The sequence below is a fragment of the Rhinatrema bivittatum genome, chromosome 5 (genome assembly GCF_901001135.1).
Source record: "Rhinatrema bivittatum chromosome 5, aRhiBiv1.1, whole genome shotgun sequence".
Taxonomy (NCBI): domain Eukaryota; kingdom Metazoa; phylum Chordata; class Amphibia; order Gymnophiona; family Rhinatrematidae; genus Rhinatrema; species Rhinatrema bivittatum.
The window spans coordinates 242662565-242678439 of record NC_042619.1 but is presented as its reverse complement, the minus strand read 5'-3'; the positions used below and the strand labels follow the sequence as shown (position 1 = coordinate 242678439).

Sequence of the window (15875 nt, the reverse complement as noted above, 5' to 3'; positions counted from 1 at the left end):
ACCTTGATTTTCTCTACCAGGAGTAAGCCCATTGCCTCTCCATTTCTGGCATCAGCATAGAGCAGTCTATAGAGCTATTGGTACAAGAGAAATTCCTGCAGCTGCTCTGGAAGCTGCAACCTGGGGATCTTATGAAGGCAGAAGCCACCCAAACATTTCCGAATATTCAGGCGGCACAGCTGGGCAAGGCTGGCAGGACCTAAGAAAGAGGGGCATGTAACATATTCAAAAACATGTTCAAATATCAGCAAGTCTGTTCTGAGATTAGACATTTACAGTTATTCACACTTTATAAAGGCTATGATGCTCAGACCTTGCTCAGAATCTGTTTTTTAGAGATTCTTATAGCCATTAATAGTTAGCAGTTAAAAATGTGTCTAGTTTATACTTAAACTCTTAGATAAGATGCCTTAATTAGATCCAGTAATAGACTATGACAGAGTTTCCCAACTAGTGTACCTTTAGACCTGGTCAATTGTGCCGCAGAAAAGTCACCACTGACTGATACTCAGATCCAGACCAGCACCTCTGTTCTTAGCATATCACAACAACAAGAGACAAAAGTGATGGCTCTTAAATTTGTAGGACCTCTTTTCTGAGAACATGTGTAATCATGCATGTCTCTTCTTCCTAGCTACCACATGAGCCCTAGAGTGTGGTAATTAATAGCATGCATGGCATGGATAGCTGAGACCCGCTTTCTGTAGTGCACACAGTGCACCCAGCACCTTCTCATCTCTCCCATCTTTGAATCCTTCCAGCCTCTGTCATATCCCCAGCCTGAGTGAAACAGGGAAAGTGTGGACTGAGCACTGGATGTGACCCAGTCTGCGTGCTGGGAACAACGGCAGTGAAGGAGCTCTGGCAATCACATGCAGCAGCCAAGGAAACAGAGCTGGCTGTCCACACCATACTAAAATCTCCCTTCTCTTGCACTTGTTTATAGAGGGAGCTGGTCAGTTTTGATGGGTTTATGTGTGTCTTCGCATTTCCCTTTGTTTTAAAATTTGGAAAAAAGACTGGTGGGGCTCTCAATGTTTTCCTCACTCTTCTTCTGGCTCTACAAGTTCTCTTCATATCTGCGCTGCCTGCTCTGTGGAGGCGGATGTGTGCCACACAGCATTTTTGTTAATATAGGTGTGCCTTGTGCCTGAAAAGGCTGGGAAACACTGGACTGTGTCAGAATCACAATATTCATAGAACTCAGAATGTGGTGGCAGATAAAAACTGGAGGCCCCATCAAATTTGTCCAATTTCCTTCCTGTTGAAATAGCATAGGCTCCACCTAATCCAGTTTTCCTTTCACTTCCTTACAATTAAAGTCATCTGTGCTTATCCTTCTCTAATTCTGCTATTGTTTTTACTCAGCAGTTTTTATTGATTTTAAAGTAAATTTAGCCTTAATAATTTTCATCCTATACTCTAGTCCTAAGTCTTGAATAAATTTTCATGTACATCAATGCATAGGTCTCTTGAATATTTACACATTATCCTGTCATATTCACCTTAACCTCGTGTATTCTGTGCTGAGCTTCCCTTGTCCTTTCTTTTTCTGCTTTAATTGCCTCATCCTCTTTACCTCACCCTTGTCACCTCATCCATAGGCTAGTACAAAAGTGACCAAAAATAGAGATGTGAACCGGAATTGGTTCAGATTCCGGTTCCAATTCACATGTGGTTTTTTTTTCATCGGGCCCAATCGCGGTTTTGTTTATCGGCTGCGCCTGAGCCAATAAACAAAACACCCACCCGACCCTTTAAAACTAATCCCTTTGCTTCCCCCACCCTCCCGACCCCCCCAAAAAACATTTTACAAGTACCTGGTGGTCCAGTGGGGGTCCCGGGAGCGATCTCCCACTCTCGGGCCGTCGGCTGCCACTAATTAAAATGGCGCCGATGGCCCTTTCCCTTACCATGTGACAGGGTATCTGTGCCATTGGCCGGCCCTTTCCTCAACCTTATTTAACATATATATGCTCCCTATATCCAATCTCCTCACCAATCCTAACATCAAGCACTTCATCTACGCAGATGATGTGCAAATTCTTCTCCCGATCACTGACACCCTGCAATCTACCCTTCTAAAGTGGGAATCATGCCTTAACTCTATTAACCACCTTCTCACTAACATGCACTTAGCTCTCAATCCTCAAAAAATGGAACTACTTATTGCCAACAAACAACCTGCAACCCCCATCCCCCTATCCCACACCTCCTCCACCTTCCCCACCCACACTCGCAGCCTGGGCGTCATGATTGACAACCAACTCAACCTTAAACCTTTTATCAAATCTATCCTAAGTGACTGTTACTTCAAGCTGCGAACAATTAAAAAACTCAGGCCTCTGCTTTATTTCACAGATTTCCACACTGTCCTACAGGCTATTATTTTCTCTAAAATTGATTACTGTAACTCTCTTTTCCTCGGCCTCCCCTCCTCCCACATCAAACCTTTACAACTCTTACAAAATGCCTCAGCCCGCATCCTTACTAATTCAAAAAAAAGAGATCATATCACACCCAAGCTCATAAAATCAAGAATCTTATACAAAACCCTATCCCTCATTCACAAAAGTATTCTAAATGAAAACCTCCACTGGATTAACCCTCCGTTCATACCATTTACATCCACAAGACCAATTTGGTCCACTCTTCAAGGAACGCTCCGCCCCCCTTCAATCAAATCCACCAGACTCACTTCCACAACAAAAAGAGCTTTCTGTTTCGCAGGCCCCACACTATGGAACTCCATGCCGCTTGAACTATGAACAGAAACTTCTACCCCTAAATTTAAAAAAAAACTGAAAACCTGGCTGTTTTTACAAGCCTTTCCCGCAAGTTCCTCCCACTGAATTGTAAATCCTCAGATCTGTAATTACCATGATATCACTATGTTCGTCCTCATGTAAATATCTACTTTTTCGATATGCTTTTGCCTCTATTATTTATCCAGTTAATCAATTTTTTTTTATCTTTTTTCTCTATCTTGCCTTTTGCAAAATCTCCATAATAATGTTAAACTTTGTTTGTTCCTCAATTCCACTCCCGATCATCTGTTACTCCTCAATGACAACTGTAAATAACGAAATAACGTCTCCTAATACAATTAATTTTGTATCATGTTCCTTATATAAGCTTTTTAACCAATTTGTTGTTCCATGTTCCTTGTAAAGGCCTCACCTTTTCATGGTGACGCTCTCTTAGTTCCATGTAAACCGATACGATGTGCAAACGGTTATCGGTATATAAAAATGACTAAATAAATAATCCTGAGCATTTAAGGGAGTTCTTAAATGCCAAGATGGTTACCCCTGCGAATTAAAAGATATGCTCGTGCAGAATTATGATGGTATAACAGAAGAGTTTTGCCTTTATTAATAGTTTTCAAATTAACACTCCTCTTGTGTTCTATCTCTCTCCCACAATATTACCTTTGAAAAATGTGAGTTATTGTACTTCCTGTATTGTTTTGATGAAGTGGAATATATTTTGTTATGTATTAACTCTCTGCCGAATAACTAAGCAAAGTTATCTTTGTTTGTAAATTATAAATTGAATAAACAAATTTAAAAAAAAAGAGGTTAGGGCTTTTCAACTTGGAGAAGAGATGGCTGATGGGGGATATGATAGAGGTCTTTAAAATCATGAGAAGTCTAGATCGGGTAAATGTGAATCGGTTATTTACTATTTTGGCAAATGGAAGGACTAGGGGGCAGTCCGTGAAGTTAGCATGTTGCACATTTAAAACTAATCGGAGAAAATTCTTTTTCACTCAGGGGTGGATTTTAAAAGCCCTGCTTGCGTAAATCCGCCCGGATTTACGCGAGCAGGGCCTTGCGCGCTGGCGCGCCTATTTTCCATAGGCCTGCCGGCGCGCGCAGAGCCCCGGGACTCACGTAAGTCCCGGGGTTTTTTGTCGGGGGCGTGTCGGGGGCGGAGCCGATCGCAGCGTTTTGGGGGCAGGACGCGGTGTTTCGGGGGCGGGCCCGGGGGCGTGGTTTCGGCCCGGGGCGGTCCGGGGGCGTGGCCGCGCCCTCCGGAACCGCCCCCGGGTTGCGTCTCGGCGCACGTGGATTTACATCTCCCTCCGGGAGGCATAAATCCGTGGACAAAGGTAGGGGGGGGGTTTAGATAGGGCCGGGGGGGTGGGTTAGGTAGAGGAAGGAAGGGGAAGGTGAGGGGAGGGCGAAAGATAGTTCCCTCCGAGGCCGCTCCGAAATCGGAGCGGCCTCGGAGGGAATGGAGGCAGGCTGCGCGGCTCGGCGCGCACCGGCTGCCCAAAATTGGCAGCCTTGCGTGCGCCGATCCTGGATTTTAGCAGATACACGCGGCTACGCGCGTATCTACTAAAATCCAGCGTACTTTTGTTTGCGACTGGTGCACAAACAAAAGTACGCGAACACGCATTTTTTAAAAATCTACCCCTCAATGCACAATTAAACTCTGGAACTTGTTGCCAGGGGATGTGGTTAGTGCAGTTAGTGTAGCTGGGTTTAAAAATGGTTTGGATAAGTTCTTGGAGAAGTCCAGTACCTGCTATTAATTAAATGGACTTAGAAAATAGCCACTGCTATTACTAGCATCAGTAGAGTGGGATAGACTTAGTTTTTGGGTACTTGCCAGGTACTTATAGCCTGGATTGGCCACTGTTGGAAACAGGATGCTGGGCTTGATGGACCCTTGGTCTGACCCATTATGGCATGTTCTTATGTAATTAAAAACCAGTCTATCAGTTTGCCCAATCTATCTCTTTGTCATCAAGACCCCTCTGGTTATTCAGTCTGCACTCCCCCCACTTTACCCAGGTCCCTCACCCATTCAGAATAACGAGTTGTATTCTGACTTACATCTGATATTGAGCAGAAGTAAATATGCTCAGGTAACAACCCGACACACGCTGCATTCCCCGATTTTAAAATCAGGATTTATGCACACCCCCCCCCCCCCCCCCCCCCGATCACTCCTGACCCACACCAAATTTGCCCCCTTTTATTTTGCGCATTTTGTTGCTCATGCACTCACATATACACACCTAATTTTCCAGTTGTAAAATGAGTTGCTCACACTTGGTCCATATACTTGCATATGTGGGCCTTTTAATGTGAGCAACTATTAAAATTCACCCCATATGTTTGATGATTATAAAATAGTGTGTATGGTAGTACAAGCTACTTATGTCCATATATTCTAATTTTTATATGAAAATTACCCCTTTATGTTCTTACACTGTAAATAAATCTAAGAATGACAGTAACTGCCTTTCATTGACTTAAAGCATGATGGCATCAGCCTAGATATTTGTCAAGAACAAAATTAGCCAGGCTGTCATGTGTATAATAAGAAGTGGGTTGCTTCAGTGATGGATTTACTTTACTGACTGATACTTGGTAGTTGAAATAAATACCACAGCATAAAAATATTAACAGGAAAGAGAAAGACAAAGACTGGAAGGGGCTCCCTAAAGTGTATTTACTGTAGAGAAGCATTTCCTATAAAGAATAAATACATGATCATTAGCTATTCATTTTTCCTCTGCCTCCACCTTCACAGTACCTTCCCGAAGCAACAGGGCTTGTTCCACTGTGCTGTTGGGTGCCGCAAGATCAATGGGATATTTCCCGTCCTGGTTCCTTTTCTTCACGTTGGCTCCATAGTCTATTAACAAGTTGATTACTTCTGCACTAGATTTCCTGGCTGCAGCATGAAGTGGGGTGTCCAGTACTTTGCCAAAGTCAACATTTGCTCCTTAGAAACAGAGGGAACGATTAGGATGCCTATCCTGGATTCCATATCGGTGTGTACTCATGCATATTGTCTTTATATCCCTTTATAGTATGGGTAGAATTTAGCAATCTGGCAAATACAGGGAGTTACCATATTCAGAAATCAAAAAAGATTACCTAAACTTCTAAAAAGGAAACTTGGATAAATCGGGTACTTGTGCGTATATTTTAACACTAGTGTTCTACACTGCCTGCCAAACTACATATCTACTGTAAATCCCATCTCATTTTCTGAATCTGACTTTGTATACAATATGTATATTATTGAATTTATTTCAATGCCTCTCTCTCTCTCTCTGAATTTAGAGGCTGATAAAATAATCATGCCTGCCTCTGAAGTGCAAAGCAATTGAGTTATGAAGCTGACTGAGACCAAACCCTGAATCCACTGTTTGTAAGGACTGGCTGAAGCATGTTGAGATAGTACTTTGCTCATAGTGTTTCTCTGATTTCTTGTCAAAACAATCATGTCTGTATCCTAAACTTCACTATCTTCATCTTTGTATCCTATTTCATATGTGCGTGTATTTAATTGCTAAGATAATGTCATAACTTGAAATATTTTAGAGGTAGGACGGGTCTCAATGACCAATACCTAGTTCTAGAAGCTTTCTCACACATTCTGTCCTTTGATGACTGCAGGCTACATACAGTGGCGTCCCAAGATGTGGAGTCTCTTCGTTGATGTTTACCCCATGGGCCAACAGAATTTCTGCACACTCTTTATGACCTGCATAACATAAAAGGGATGATGGAATACAGAGCAGGCTGCTTTTTGATAAACCTCTCAGATAATATAATTTTAATGTTAGGTGGGAATCAAGCTCCTTGTTAAAAGCAAATTGACTTGCAGTGCAGACCCAACCAAATGCCATGTCTGCAATGCTCAAGTGCCCATGCTTACAGATTTCCAGATAAATCCAGAACTTTAGAGAAGTTTGTGGTATGAGTAGGGTGGAAACACTGGGATTTTTAGTGGTGGTGCTCCCTCAAAGCAAGTATGAACCAGTTGGCATCTAAGACTTTTTTTAGCATGGCATGTGTGTGGATATTTCTGTAAAAGTTAGACTGTCAGATTGATTACAAAAGCTGCATCTGCCAGAGCAGTGCACTAAAGTGGGCTGACATGTTTTATGTCTGTTTGGTTAGGGGAAATGATTATTTGCAACCGTGGCACATACAATAGCTTCTTTCATAGCTGTTCTGGTCGTGTGACTTAGCTTCAGTTATATGGTCTTACTTTGAGCGTGTCAAGGTTTCAGCACATTACTAGGCATTGAAGCCGGATAACCCAAAGTTGGGCTCATTTTTCTATCATTTTGTTGGATGAATACTGAAATGGTACACAGTCTGCTACTTATGTTCTATGAGTCAAGACTTAATGAAATATGTATATCTTAGAGGAAAGGGGGTATAACTGAGACTTTCAAATACTTCAGCAGTATAAATGCACACAGGCAAGTGTTTTTTGGAAAGGAAGGCATCATGACAGAAGACTAGAAGAGCACAGAGAAGCATCAGACCGTATTCCTTCACAAAAAGGGCGTTGGATGCATGGAACGGCCTCGCAGTAGAGGTGGTGAGTACAAGCACGGTATCACAATTTAAGACAGTATGGGATAAGCAGAGATGAGATTTTAGTAATGAGAAAGCAACGGTAAAACAGGAGAACAAACAGGGTTCTCCATATTGCAGGAAATAGGTACTAGAGGCAGCCTGGATTAACAAGATGTCTCACATCATCTGCCATCATATCTTTGACAGCAGACCAAAGTACTGATATCTATTTGGTGAATGCAAGAATGTTTTCAGATTCTATCATGATTTCATACTTTTATATCAGTTTTATATTTGTATTTCACTTCTGCCAAAGTTAATGTAAAAAGAATTTCACTGGAAACTTAATTATACTGTAGAAGAGAAAAATGGCTAGGGCATTGCTGAGTGGACCTGTTGTCTTATAACTCACCTCATCCTTACTTAGGACAAGTATCACAAAAATGTGACAACTCTCAACTCTGCTTGTGCGGTGGTCTGATATGGCCTTTGTTCCCAGCCCTAGCACCACTGGACAAGGACATGCATAACATTCACTGTTTTCCTCCCTGTGCTCCAGAGTGAAGGTGTCACTCTTTTTACCTCTTTTCACCGATTCATGAAGAGGAAAAACAAGCTGAGGCTCTGCCTTGGGCCTAGCTCCATGTTCCAACAGCGTGACGATACAGGCGATGCTGCCACTGCAACAGGCGTTGAACAGAGGAGTGAAGCCATCAATGGTAACAGCATTGACCTAGACCAGCCAACAGAACAGTCACTCTGAGAAGCACAGGTTGGGTTTGCGCATGAGGTAGATATGCAGTAGATATCATTGTGCGCTCTGCGAGCGTGCACTGCGAGCGTGCACTGTGAAGCATCCAGGTTTGCTTAGCTGACTTCGGAGGCAGCAGGGGAGGAGATGGGAATTTCAGCAAGCAACCTCTACCACCTTACCCACAAGATAAAACTACATTTGCATTTTGTGAATTTTAGACACAGCTACCAGGAGTGGAGAAGTACCTTTTGTTAATTGCTACAGCCATGATTTAAATAAAAATGTAATTATCTTCAATTTCAAGATATTGTACACACGGTAATTTTCAAAGCCATTTACGTGCTTAAAATTAGGTTTTATGTGCATAAATGGTTGTTCTAAAATTGATAGTGTTCAAAAACTGGCATTGTAAAATAAAAAATTAAAATAACTTTTGGAACAACTTATGACAGCACCAGTGCAAATTTATAAGGGATATCAAAATCACTATGGCTTGGTTCATTCACAGCCAGTAGTGCCTGACAGATCATTTATCCCTATAAGAATTGTTTTTAGAATTTTTTATTTTTAATGCAGATGTAGACCCTGCCCCAGTTCAGGTTTGGGCCCAGGGACAGACTAGACAGTCAAGGCTAAGGTCAGGCCCCATGACTTGCCTGATTTCCTGTAAAAGATAGAAAGAAATCTGTTTCAGGGCCCTTGGGGATTTCCCTCATTGGGAATCTTTTGTCCAGGCCAAAAAACACCACTCAACCTAGGGGCAGAGGCATGCAGTTTGGTGAAATGGGGCACCAGGCACATCAGCCAAACTCTACCTCCAGGTCCTACTGCCAATTTCTCACTTTACAATTAATTTCAGGTTTTCTTATATACATTTTCTGCATAACGTCCTGTACTTCCACAAACCTATCAGACCACCCAGATCACAACATGCTGCCACTTTACACATGCCATCTCATAAAGCCGCACTCCTCACCTCTACCAAGGCGCGTGCTTTGTCCATAGCTGGACCCACAACCTGGAATGATATGCCCCCTGACTCATGTCAGGAATCATGCCCCAAAACATTTAAGCAAAAACTTAAGACATGGCTCTTCTTACATACCTTTCCCTGAATTACCAATATTCGCACAATGAAGTAATCGCCAACTATTTGGACGCCCTCTTAACACCTACTTTCCAGCCCTTGCATCCTATTTTATAATTATCTCTTACTATGATACCTTGCCCCTTCCTCCTGCTTAACTATCTCTCTCAGCTAATTGACTATTTTGCTATCTCTCCCAGCTAACTGACTAAGTTTGCTTAACCTACTTTGATTACTTGTATGTTTAATATCCTTGATTACTATAACTATCATACCCTTGGATTACTACAATATTAGTTTATTTAATACCCTTGAGTACTTTAATTACTAGTTTGTTTAATATCATCTTGTATTCTCTACAATTGCACTTGTAAAGCACCATTGCTATCTTTCTTTTTTTTATTATTTATTTATTTTTGATTGATTTATACAATATCATGACATACTGTTGTCACTAACATTACGGGTATCTGCTGTCATATATATAACAATTATTACTAATTCTCCATCTTTACAACTAATAAAAGTTATATGACTTCAAATATCCTATTACTAAGAAATCACACAGATATCCAACCACCATCATTACATGAGCTATATCAGGAAAATACATCATCTATAACTGAAGGTATTGCTTCTTCCTTCTATACCGATAACTAGACTCTCTACTTATTCCCCAATATCCTTTTTGCTTCCAAAAATGCTTTTAATTCTTCTGGCTCAAAATTCACATATCTATTATTTTCATATCGAATTAAGCATTTACATGGATATTTAAGCAACATTTGAATTCCTAATTAGTCAGCTATTGTTTTCAATTCAAGGAACTGCTTCCGTCTAACTTGAGTTACTCTTGTAACATCAGGAAAAATCCATATCTGGAGTCATAAAATTTTTTCATTCTATTCCTAAGGAACAATCTCAAAACAGTATCCCTGTCTGAGGGGAAAACAAATTTAACAAGAACAGTTCCTTTTTTTTCTATAGGCTCTTCATTTGAAGACTCTATGAGATACATCCAATAGAGATACTTGTTCCTCTAATAGATTAGTTGACTTTAAGTAATATATTTTAGAAATGGGAGGAGAAGCTTCTCTAGGGATCTGTAAAACATCTATCATATATTTTTTAAACTGATCTTGTAGCGAGGAAAATCTTATTAATGGAAAATTGTTAACTCTTAGGTTTAAATACCTCGCTTCATTTTCTAATTTTTCTAGGTTTCTATTTTGGGCCTTGTCCCCTTGAATTAAATTAACTTGGTTTTTTTTGTAACTGAGTTACTTTTTGATCTATCTCTACCAATTTTTCTTCATATTTTTTTACTATTTCCTCATTTGCAGTCACTCGATTATTCATCTGCAATGTTATGGTTGTCAATTTTGATATTGCACGTTCAAGAGACATAATTGCTGTCCAAACCGAGTCCAATGTTATAACAGAAGGTTTTTCTAACTTCTTCATGGGGAGTAAAGTAGTAGAGTCTTTCATCCCAGCTTCTAACACAGCAATATGTGTTCTGGGATGGCCATTCAAATCTCCCTGCATAGAAAGATTTTTTCCTACCACTTGGGACATATTGGATAGTTCTTCCAATGGCCCAGTTGTAGTACTAGCTGATGTTATATTTAAATGCTGAAGTTCCTGGCAGGGAGGAGATGGAGTTGTCGGCACTCCCGGACTTAGATATTGGTGAAGCAGGCATGTCATTCCCAGGCTCCTCTGGTTGACTTGCAGTGCTTCCCTCGGGAGTTTGCCCTGAAGCAATTTTGAAAAATTTCTCAATTTTTCCTTGAGTTGGGGGTGTCAAAGGAGTTGCAGCCGCCATCTCCCTTAATTTCCCTTTCCTCTTGGTATGAGGCATTAAATTACATGCAAACAGTACTTAAAATTGAGAAGCCTTTCAATTCCTTCAAATATATATTGCGGTAGGATACTGCTTTGAGATGGAGGAGAAGGAGAACTTGGGAGAATAAAATAAACAAAGAATTCAAAAACTTGTTTTACTTAAGGAGAATAATTCTTATTACTCAGTCAATTCTCAGTCAAAGCCGCGTGCCCCTTAGGCGCGCACGGCTTGGGCGACGCGCACCAACGTCGACTGCGCACCGTGGGTGGGGCGTTCTTATAGTCCCCGGTGGATGACATCAGCAGGAAGAGATTCAATTCGATGGGGCTCCAGGGTTCCTTACCCTCACCGAAAAGGAGAAACAATATTTCAAGGTAATATAGCCAATTCTGGTGTCTCCAACACTCCCACGAACTGTTTCTTTCTCCTTCTCCTCAAAAATCAGCTGTGGGTGGGGTGTTCTTGTAGTCCCCGGTGGATGACGTCAGCAGGAAGAGATTCAATTCCGTAGGGCTTCAGGGTTCCTTACCCTCACTGAAAAGGAGAAACAATATTTCAAGGTAATATACCCAATTCTGGCGTCTCCAACACTCCCACGAACTGTTTCTTTCTCCTTCTCCTCAAAAATCAGCTGTGGGTGGGGGCGTTCTTGTAGTCCCCGTTGGATGACGTCAGCAGGAAGAGATTCAATTCGGTGGGGCTCTAGGGTTCCTTACCCTCACCGAAAAGGAGAAACAATATTTCAAGGTAATATACCCAATTCTGGTGTCTCCAACACTCCCACAAACTGTTTCTTTCTCCTTCTCCTGCTATCTTTCTTGTTGAATGTAAACCGATGTGATGAACAACAGAACAGAAGGCTCCAGAGCACAGAAGCAAAACATCAGGAAAGGCTAGAATACCAGGAAGGCTGATACATGAGGAAGTCTGGACGAGGGACCTCTGGAACACGAAGACATGGAACATCAGGTACAGGGAACTTGAAGACATCTGAAGACAGGGACAGGAGACTTCAGGAACCTGAAGACGCTGAAGACCAGGACGACGAACATCTGGAACATGGAGACAGCTAAAGACAAGGACATCCGGACTCGGCCGACACCAGGACTGGAAACAAGGAACATGAAGACACTGAACACGAAGCCATCAAAGCAAGAGAAGACCACGGAAGTCCTGGACCGGTCTGAAGACACAGGCAACTGTGGAACCCAATCCGAAGGCCCCGAGAGACTGATGAAGAATCCCTTTTATAGGGCTGAAGCAGGAAGTCATCCTTGGGAGGAGCCAGCAACACTTCCTGTGGCTGGCCCTTTAAAAGCTGTGAAGAGGCACGCACCGTCGCCTAAAGGAAGGTTGGAGCAGAGAGCAGGACCCTGGACAGCGGCGCTCTCCTGCACTTCGCCGCAGTGACTGAGGAAACAGGCAGGCTTCAGGATGGCCTCCTGCCGTCCGGCGAGAACCCTAGACATGATGACGCGGCTCCCTGCCGCTTAGGCCAACCTGGGGTGGCTCCAGGCCGCGAAGAGGAGGCGGACAGGCAGGGCCTCCAGGCCACGGGTCTCGGCGGCGGTTCAGGCCGCAGCAAGATGGCACCGGCGGTGGTCCTGCCGCGTGGGACCCGGCGTGGGCGTCGGCGGAGACGGCTGTTCGGCGGGGCTGGTCCTGCCGAGCAGGGCAGGAACCGCTGCGGCCTCCGGGCCGCATGAAATGGGGTCGGGGCGCCCGACTGTGCCAGCAACATCAGGTGGGTGCAGAGGCCTGCTCGTGGAGAGTAGCTCCGTAGGCAGGAATCATAACACCATGTTAACAAAATATTAGAATTGTAAACCGTTGTGATGGCAATACCGAACGACGGTATATAAAACTCTATAAATAAATAAATAAAATTACGCAATTGGTTCATTACATTTTTTGTAAAATGGGTGTGTAATAAATGTTTTAAATAAATAAACGACTGAGGTATTCTGTACTGGCCAAATGCAAGTCATGAAATCAATTAATTGGCAAACATGTTAACAAGCAATTTACTGCAAAGCAAACAACTAAAAGAAATATATCAGCACCTAAAATGGGAAGATGGAAAGAGTTAAAATTTCCTTATTCTTTGATTTTTATGAAACCAATGAGTTAACTGATATTACTACACTCAGTCTTATGCAATGCTGCAAGGGTCCCAGTAATGCTTCAGATAGGAGCTTCCATCATACAAGCAAGAGTTCAACCATTTTTTTTGTGGAATGGATAACAGACAAAGGGGATGAGCTAGCAGAAGTTTGAAACGTGTGAGCAATAGTTCCATTATGGTAATGAAACTGTGCAACAGAGCAGTGGCACTCTGTATGCATAAAAAAAAGAGTAGGCCCAAATACGAGTGCAATATATCTTTAGTTGTAGGGTATCAAAATTCATGTTTGGGTGTGACAACCCAGTTTTTGCTCTTTAATAAATACTACTGTTTATCATTTCTGATATACGCATTGCTGTACAGGTACATAGAAGACAGTCCTTGTACCATGGAGCTTACAGTCTAGTCAAATATAGACCCCCTTAATGTCCAGTCAAACACTACCCATGCCCACTAAATTATTCAAACAGTAAAAAGAAAAACAAGAATTATGTCACCAAAAGTCAAAACTACCCTTCTCACTTTAAAAGCATTGCACGCATACAATTCTTTGAGAGCCACCATAGCATTAATCATTCACAATGCCTACAGAACCTGAATGTAATCCACTTTGAAGTGTCAAAAAAAAAGATAGAATAGTAAAAAAAATAAATAAATAACAATGCCAGCAGGTTGCATTATTGTGTAACTTACTCGGGCTCCGCTCTCCAGTAAGAGTTTTGCACAAGCAACATGGCCACCCAGGCAGGCCTCATGGAGAGGAGAAACTCGGTCTATTGTCAGTATATTCACATTGAAATCCTAGAATTCAGAGCAAGGAAAAAAATACAAGAGATAGTCAATGTTATTTTTTGTATTCAGAAGACATATGTGGGAAAGCGTTTAAAAGAGATCTTTAATTTGTTGAATGTTGCTGCTTTCATATACAAAAGTTATATTTCAGAGAATTCTATGGTAATTTCTGGTACAGCTTAGGGATGTGCTGACATTTGAAACCACATGGAAATGGTGAAACAACAAAAAACCCACGACATTTCATTTTTTCATTTTAGCGTATGCTAAAACAGTTTAGAATGTGAAAAAAATTAAACAAAAGAAACTAAGCAAAAAATGCAGACTGAAACAAAACTTGCTTTCTTCCATGCACACACTAGTCCCATGCAAAAAACAAGTGATGTGTTATGAATAACTTCAATATAAACTCTAATGAAGTACAGCAGTAACGTTGACTTACTTTTGACTCATGCCACATTCTTCTGTGAAACTGTAAACAGTACACAGCAGGTTCAACATGCAAACTTTGAGGGTAGTTTTTCCTAAGCTGTTGCGTTTCCTGGTCGCAGCAGGCCCGCGGCCGGCTCTACTCACCCCTGATGCCCGGGTCCTGGACCTGGCCCTTCCTCCTTGGCAGCGGTAGGCAGTCGCCTACGCGCTCGCACTCCTGCTACACTCCCAGGCTCCTCCGGCAGCTCCGCGGCCTTCTCCGATCCCAGTTGGGTCTCCCCATGTGCATCGAGGGGAGACGCCGCCATATCCTAGTTTCTGCCTGCCCGCCTTAGGCGCGCGTGCACGCACCTTCACTGTCTTTAAAGGGGATGCGGCGGGAACCTTCCTGCGGCCCCGGATGATGATGTCTCTCAGCCTTACTATTTAAGGCAGGCTCCGCCATTCAGTCTTTGCCTTGGCAACAGGTCTCCACGCTTTCTGTCGTGTGCTTAGTTGCTGCTCGTTCGTGTTCCTGTTCCAGTACCTGATCCTGTTCCAGTGTTCGTGTTCCTGTCTCAGTACCTGATCCTATTCCTAGTCCTATCCTAGTCCTTGTGTTCCAGTTTCAGCTTCCTGTTCCCGCTACCCTTTGGACGGATTTCCTGGCTTTGACCCTCGCTTGTACCTGACTACTATCTGAATGGATTCCTTGGCTTTTGACCCTTGCTCGGACCTGACCTTGTCTTCTGCTGCCTGCCCTGACTTCAGCTTGGACCTGACCTTGTCTCCAGCCACCTGCCCTATCTCCAGCTTGAACCTGATCTTATCTCCAGCCGATTGCTTTAGGACTTGTCCTTTCTTAGGCACCTGCCTACTCACAAGCCCGGACTTAACTTGTTCCTAACTGCTCACCTGCTTCTGTCTGTCCGGGGTGACTTGGATTTTGACTTTTAAACTCAAGTAAACCTTTATGTTGAACACCATCACCAGATTGATAATGGCTGGACCATTAGATGGTCCAGCCATTATCAATCTGGTTATCAAGGGGTTAAAGGGACACTTAGAGAAGATAAGGCCATTGCAAAAATCCTAAATGAATTATTTGCTTTGGTGTTTACTAATGAGGATGTGGGGGAGATCCCATTCCTGAGACAGTTTTCAAAGGTGATGATTCAGATGAACTGAACCAAATCACAGTGAATCTGGAAGATGTAGTAGGCCAGATTGACAAACTGAAGAGTAGCAAATTACCTGGACTGGATGGTATACACTCTAGGGTTCTGAAAGAACTAAAAAATGAAATTTCAGACCTATTACTAGTAATTTGTAACCTATTATTAAAATCATCCATTGTACCTGAAGACTGGAAGGTGGCCAATGTAACATCCATATTTAAAAAGGGCTCCAGAGATGCTCCGGGAAACTATAGACCGGTGAGTCTGACTTCAGTGCTGGGAAAAATTGTGGAAACTATTCTAAAGAACAAAATCACAGAACATATAGCTAGACCTGGT

The 15875-nt window shown here is 42.5% G+C and overlaps 1 protein-coding gene and 1 long non-coding RNA gene across 3 annotated transcripts in view; one reads left to right on the top strand and one right to left on the bottom strand.

The window, feature by feature from the left end:
• The window catches only part of LOC115092603, a 110433-nt gene that overhangs the window by 65349 nt on the left and 29209 nt on the right, over positions 1 to 15875 (top strand). The gene's annotated exons all lie outside the window — the stretch shown is intronic.
• The window catches only part of ASB11 (ankyrin repeat and SOCS box containing 11), a 50622-nt gene continuing 34796 nt past the window's right edge, over positions 50 to 15875 (bottom strand). For both annotated transcript variants that reach the window (XM_029603626.1, XM_029603625.1), the window contains exons 3-7: positions 13849 to 13956; positions 7923 to 8073; positions 6379 to 6513; positions 5554 to 5745; positions 50 to 199 (exon numbers count right to left, since the gene is read on the bottom strand). In XM_029603626.1, coding sequence (XP_029459486.1) covers positions 75 to 199; positions 5554 to 5745; positions 6379 to 6513; positions 7923 to 8073; positions 13849 to 13956 — 711 coding nt within the window. In that variant the 3' untranslated portion in view covers positions 50 to 74. The remainder of the gene's footprint in view (positions 200 to 5553; positions 5746 to 6378; positions 6514 to 7922; positions 8074 to 13848; positions 13957 to 15875) is intronic.